This window comes from Helianthus annuus, chromosome 3 (genome assembly GCF_002127325.2).
Source record: "Helianthus annuus cultivar XRQ/B chromosome 3, HanXRQr2.0-SUNRISE, whole genome shotgun sequence".
Taxonomy (NCBI): domain Eukaryota; kingdom Viridiplantae; phylum Streptophyta; class Magnoliopsida; order Asterales; family Asteraceae; genus Helianthus; species Helianthus annuus.
In genome coordinates, this window is record NC_035435.2 from 104,600,082 (window position 1) to 104,606,898 (window position 6,817).

A 6,817-nucleotide genomic window follows, 5' to 3' on the forward strand; every position below is an offset into this window, starting at 1 on the left:
AAAAATTTGGGTGTAAATAGATTCACAAGTGGGTCAAAAAGTGAAAGACTTTAAACAAATTGACGTATATCTCTCTCTCCCTCCATATGTATGTATGTCTATATGGATAAAGCAATGTTCTGTGAGAGATTGTATTTTGAAACTTGAAAGCGAAAGAGCACATTATAATAGTTATATTATAATTTATGTCAGTGTGAAAAAATTAAAACCGATGAGTTTGTCATTATAATTCACGTATCTATGTATCTCTATGAAATTTTAGCGTTAACTAGTTCATCTGGTTGAACCATCTATTATAATCCGGTTCCATTTTTTAGCCCATCCCGTTATAATTTAAAACCAGTTTTTAAAACATTGGTGAATACTATGATGGTCCAAACAGCGTGATAGAAAAAGAAGAGATGGACGCTCTTAGTGAACGTTTACTGCATCAAAACATGACGGGATCGAGTGATGTTTGGGTCTGGAAGTATCATGAAAACAAGGAATTTTGTGTCAAGAATATAAGGCAAACGTTGGGTCGGAATTTGGATATGAATTCAGCATCAAATACTTTCTGGTGGAACAACTGGGCGACAGGTAAGAGTGTATCTTTTGTTTGGAGAGCTTTGGATGAAAGGATCCCATCAGCTGTAGCTCTAAGAAGTAGAGGAATGAACTTACAAACGGTGACGTGCAAAACATGCGGAGCAGCCGACGAAACCGCTAGTCACATCCTGGTGAGCTGTAATTTGGCCAAGAGAATATAGGAAGAGGTGACACAGTGGACAAAGTTTCCAATGATCTACACAACCAATAGTATTGCGGAATTGTTGCAAGTTATTATGGATAGCCATAGGAGCCGAAAAGAAAGAAAGGTTTTACATGCGATTGCGATACAAACAATGTGGTCCTTATGAAAAACCAGAAACGATAAAATCTTCACAGGCAAACAACGTACAAAACAGATGATTATGGAAGAGATAAAGGAGTCATCATTCCAAGGGTTAAAAACGAGATCGAAGCATAATATGATTACAATACAACAGTGGCGGGACTTCAACTTCAATTTATAGAGGAGGTCTTTGGCTGAGTTTATTTAATTTTCTTCCTTTGTTTTACTTCTGTTCGTTTTGTTTTTTGTTTTTATGCTTCAACTTCTGGCTGAGTACATTGTAAGTTTTTATTTTCTTGAATGAAAGGTTCCGTTGGCTATTAAAAAAAAGAATACTATGATGGTCCGTCCCGTTAATGAAGAATAACTAAACTATGATGGTCCGTCCCGTTAATGAAGAATAACTAAACTTGCGTGCACATAAACTAATAATAGGCAAACTTGCGTGCACATAACTGCAAAAGTTGCAGTTAAATTGCTGAAAAGGCGGTGCTTTCTCTCTCATTCCACGTCTCACTCTCACTCTCACACCACGTATTCCTCTTTTCCCACGCCACCTTCCTTGCTTCTTTTTTGAACGTTGCTTCTTTCTGTCACCACATACCACCGCTTACTTTTCACTTTTTTCTCTCCCAATCTGCCGCCGTCCATATCTCCGATCACTGTATGTGTTACTTTCTGTATCTCTAACTACAATCGCTTACTTATTTCTTTGATTTGTGTACTGATTCATAGTTAATCAGTTATCGTTTTAATTGCTGACGGATATTTGGTGTAATTACGTTCTCCGTTAGGGTTTATGTTCTCCGTACGTCACTCCATTAGTAGTGTGACTAAATCTCAATGCATGTTGTTTTAGGTGGTGAATTAGAAGATTATTGATTATATTACGGTTAATATGATTCTTATTTGGATGTTTTGAGTAGTGGAAATCAAGTGAGTGACTGAAATACGTTTCTAGGTTTTGTTTTGGCTTGTTGTGTCTATGATTGTTATTATCGTTGGGCATTCAATAGGTATCGGTTCGGTTCGTTACAGTAACGATGTGATACTGGCACTCGGTATAGAAGCCGAAAGAGATATGCCCAAGGGAACATCGACGAGTTTGTGTGTTACTGTTCACAACTCGGTTTGAGTAAATTTTATATCCAGACATGGATTAAAATTGGATGTTGGCATATACTCGGAATTTTATAAAAGACCATATTTTAAATGGTATAAGAAATTAAATGAATAAAAAATATGGAATAAAATTAATGATTTTTTAAGTGGATGGAAACAAAAGATGGTGGTCAATTTAGAATTGATAGAAACTTAACTATTCTTTCCTTGGATTTATGAGTTACTAATTGTATTATTATATATTAATATTGACAGTTATAGTGCATGAATCCTAGTGATGACGATGGTTACTAACTTTTATGAAAAGAGTATTCAAATTTCAATATCAATTTAATCTTTAGGTTATATGCATTATGCTGTTTGGCTGCTGTAAGTAATCACAACAGATATATAAGAACTAAGATTGTTTAATTGTGTTTACAGTGTTTAACATGAGTACCACAATCAAAACAAGTTTACTCGCCTTGTTTCTGCTGTTCATTCTGTCACCGACCGCATTTTCATCCACTAACGGTGGATTGCTTCGAGTCGGTCTTAAAAAAAGGAAGACGAACCAATTCAACCGGGTTAGCGAACACGGTTTGTCCATGGAAGGAACCGATAGAAGAAACTTTGGCTTCTACGATACTCTGAGGAATTCAGAGGGTGATGTTATCGTGCTAAAGAATTACATGGACGCTCAGTATTTCGGTGAGATTGGTATCGGCACTCCACCTCAAAAGTTCACTGTGGTTTTCGATACCGGGAGTGCTAATTTATGGGTGCCTTCTTCAAAGTGCTTCCTTTCAGTGAGTTTCTCCTTGCTGGATGTTTTGTCTACTTAATTCGGGATCTATAACTCATTGATGTGTTTCGCTCAATTATGTGTTCATTTTTTTTATATATATGCAGGTAGCTTGCCTTTTTCACCAGAAGTATAAAGCTAGCCGTTCAAGTACCTACAAGAAGAATGGTATGGTTGCTTTGGATGGTTTCTCTATGTACCTAGGCATGTAAATGAACGGAACATTCATGAACTGTTCGTGAACGTATTTGGTGGGAAGTTCGTTTATTTAATAAACGAATGAACATGAACAAAATTACATGTTCGTTCATTTATGCTCGTGAACGTTCGTTTATGCTTGTTCATTTATGTTCGTTTATATTTTAATTTTAATTAATAAATACATATGGAGTTATATTTATACAAATATAAGCCTAAAAGAGGCTTTCTAACTACTTATATACATACAACTAATTGAAAAATGGGCTTTCCAATAACAAAAACAAGCTTTCCAATAGAACTTATCATAATTAATCAACCATATATATAAAAAACTACTTAATTTTCGTTTATGTTTGGTCATTTATGTTCATTTGTGTTGTTTTATGTTTGTTAAATTATGTTCGTTTAAGCTTGTTTGTTTAGGTTCGTTTGTGTTCATGAACTGTTCATTTAGGTCTTAAACGACCGAACATGAACATGCCTATTTTCTTAATGAATGAACATGAACAAAAAAAATTGTTATATGTTCGTTTTCGTGTTCAGCTAAAGTTAAATGAATGAACACGAGCATGCCTCTGTTCGTTTGGTTCAGTTACAAGCCTAGTTGTACCCTGTTTTATTTTAAGACAAGGAGAACAATGAAACTTCGACTGTTGCTTGTGATTGGGCTTTGTGTTTTTTACAGGATTAGTAATTTTCGTTATTTTATATTTCAGGTACAGCTGCTGCCATTCAGTATGGAACTGGAGCAATCTCTGGTGTTTTTAGCCGAGACTCTGTCAAACTCGGTGATCTGGTCGTTAAAGAGCAGGTAAAGATCGAGGACATGTGGTTTTGGAGTGTAATATTTTCATCGATTTCTTACTTGCGATGGGTTGTTTTCAGGATTTTATAGAGGCAACCAGAGAGCCCGGAATCACTTTCTTGGCAGCCAAGTTTGACGGTATACTCGGGCTCGGATATCAGGATATATCTGTAGGGAAAGCTGTACCCGTTTGGTAACTACGACTCTTGTTTACGTTTCATACGTTTTTAACGACATATGGTTCTTGTTTGTCATACACATTTTTCTTATAAATGTGTGATTGTTAGACCAATCAGATGATCACTAAATTGTGATATTCAATTATTCACATACCTTTTTAGGTACAACATGGTTAATCAAGGTCTTGTTCAAGAACCGGTGTTTTCCTTTTGGTTTAATCGCCACGCTGGTGAGGAAGAAGGGGGTGAACTTGTGTTTGGTGGGGTTGATCCTAATCACTTCAAGGGTAAGCACACGTATGTCCCGGTGACCCAAAAGGGCTATTGGCAGGTGAGTTATTTCAAATTCCGTCATAAATATATTATTCTGTATCTCATTTGTTCATATCATTGATTCATTGCTGAACATTTTATTGGTTTTTTTGTACTTAGTTCGATATGGGTGACGTTCTTATTGGAGATAAAACTACTGGTAATTTTTGCAGTATTTTTATTTTTATACTGTTTTTTGAAATTCGTAGGATTTCTGAGATCATTATTTTTATTTCAGGATTTTGCAGCGGTGGCTGTGCAGCAATTGCCGACTCTGGAACCTCTTTGTTAGCAGGTCCAACGGTAAGTTTTAAAAAAGTATTAGAGTAAAATGCCATTTTCGTACCTGAGGTTTGGCCAGTTTTGCGACTTTCGTCCAAAGGTTTGAAATCTTGCCATTTTCATATGATTTGTTAACTCCATTCATTTTTCTCCGGTAAGTCAGGGGTATTACCGGCTTTTTAGACAGTTTTTATTAAACTAAAAATACTACAAGAAATAAAATCAACAGAGGTGGATCTTTATTTCTTACAGTGTTTTTAATTTAATAAAAAAATTCTAAAAAAGACGGTAATACCCTTGACTTAACGGAGAAAAATATTTGGAGTTAACGAGTCGGGTGAAAATGGCAAGATTTCAAACTTTCTGGATCGAAAAGTGGAAAACCAAACCTTTGGACGGAAGTCGCAAAACTGGCCAAACCTCAGGGGACGAAAATGGCATTTTACTCAAAAACTACATGCTTCTATTTCGGTTTTATCTTTTGCTAATTTCAATTATGCTAGCTAGCCTATCTATGACTACGCTAAAAATGTCAAAACTCTCAATAGACCATCATCACTCAAATCAATCACGCAATCGGTGCTGCGGGAGTAATGAGCCAGCAATGCAAGACATTGGTTGATCAGTACGGAAAGACTATAATCGAAATGCTCTTATCTGAGGTACCAGCATAATGCCATTTATATGCACAAGCATGTTTGATAGTTTATTTCATAAAACTTCTGACATCCAACCTGAATATGTTGTGATATTCTGTAGGCGCAACCTGATAAAATCTGTTCTCAAATGAATTTATGCACTTTTGACGGTTCGCGAGATGTTAGGTCAGTCTCAAATTGCAAGTTGCGTAAACTTTTGTCATCACCGTTTGTTACTAACAGTTATTTTTAACAGTTCAATAATCGAGAGTGTGGTTGACAAGAATAATGGGAAGTCTTCTGCTGGATTAAATGACGGGATTTGTGCATTCTGTGAGATGGCTGTTGTTTGGATGCAAAGCCAACTTAAACGAAACCAGACTGAAGATAGCATAATTAATTATGTCAATGAGGTGAAGTATTGTAATATCTGTGATCAAAGAAAGAAACCAGAACACACAACACATATATAGAGTATTGGGTCTGAGTTTTTCATTTATCTAAATGCAGTTGTGTGATCGAATACCCAGTCCAATGGGAGAATCTGCAGTGGATTGCCAGACTCTTTCCAACATGCCTAATATCGCCTTTACTATTGGCGGTAAAACTTTTGATCTCACCCCAGAACAGGTGATAACGACACTTTTTAATTAAAATATCCTTTTCTAGGTGATTATATAATTAATATCTCGGTTATTTTAACTAGTATTTTTCTTTATGATGGATCAGTACATTCTCAAAGTCGGTGAGGGAGAAGTTGCCCAATGCATCAGTGGTTTCACTGCTTTGGATGTCGCCCCTCCTCATGGACCTCTTTGGTACTGTGTTTATATGCTTATTACCTCTTGAATTGCTAGTATATTAATATCTAATATCATGGTAATTTATGAAGTAGAAAAGGGTGACAAAACTGTTTATGGGTTAACCTGACACGTATTAAATCGTTCCTCCTGGAATGCCATTTCTGATTCTTGGTGTTTTGTTGCAGGATCCTTGGAGATGTTTTTATGGGTCAATATCACACGGTGTTTGATTTTGGTAAGTCACGCGTTGGATTTGCTGAGGCAGCTTGAGCGAGACCTATCCGTCCTAAGGCTATCGGTAATGTTTTTCTTTGCGTAGATACTCCACTTGAAAAAAAAAAGTTTGAACGGAATCATAAATGTCGTATGTAAGATTGTAAGAACTTGTGGTGGTAAAAAAACGTGTTTGATGGTGTGTATGTTATTCTACTTGCGCATTAACCTTTTCCGTATTGACGTGTGGTTTGGGCATTTTTACTCCTTCAAGGGAATCCGAAGTTTATGTACAAACTATATCGGAACAGTCGGTGGCGAAGCTTGAGATTTCTGACCGGGGGGTCGAAAACGTATATACCCAAAAACTTCTATAAAACGGGGGGGTCGGCAGCCCCCTCCCGCCCTCACTATGCTGCGCCCCTGGGAATAGTTCCTTTCGGTGTATGATGCCGGTTAGCTCCAGGACCAAACAACTTGCATCTAGTTATACATGAACTCAACAGCATCTAGTTATACATGAACTCAACATATAACTTATGAGTCGGACATGTATTTTCATCTAACATCATGTTGATGCATCATTACATTGAATTGCATCAAC

The 6,817-nt window shown here is 36.6% G+C and overlaps 1 protein-coding gene across 1 annotated transcript; it reads left to right on the plus strand.

Moving 5' to 3' along the window:
- The first annotated feature begins 1,336 nt into the window (after positions 1 to 1,336).
- Positions 1,337 to 6,441, plus strand: LOC110929455 (cyprosin). Its single transcript, XM_022172613.2, has 14 exons — positions 1,337 to 1,538; positions 2,420 to 2,784; positions 2,888 to 2,948; positions 3,698 to 3,792; positions 3,867 to 3,979; positions 4,128 to 4,296; positions 4,398 to 4,437; positions 4,516 to 4,580; positions 5,108 to 5,221; positions 5,319 to 5,383; positions 5,454 to 5,610; positions 5,708 to 5,827; positions 5,927 to 6,015; positions 6,186 to 6,441. The coding sequence occupies exons 2-14, from the start codon at positions 2,428 to 2,430 to the stop codon at positions 6,268 to 6,270; spliced, it is 1,530 nt and encodes a 509-aa protein (XP_022028305.1). The 5' UTR covers positions 1,337 to 1,538; positions 2,420 to 2,427; the 3' UTR covers positions 6,271 to 6,441.
- The last annotated feature ends 376 nt before the right edge of the window (positions 6,442 to 6,817 follow it).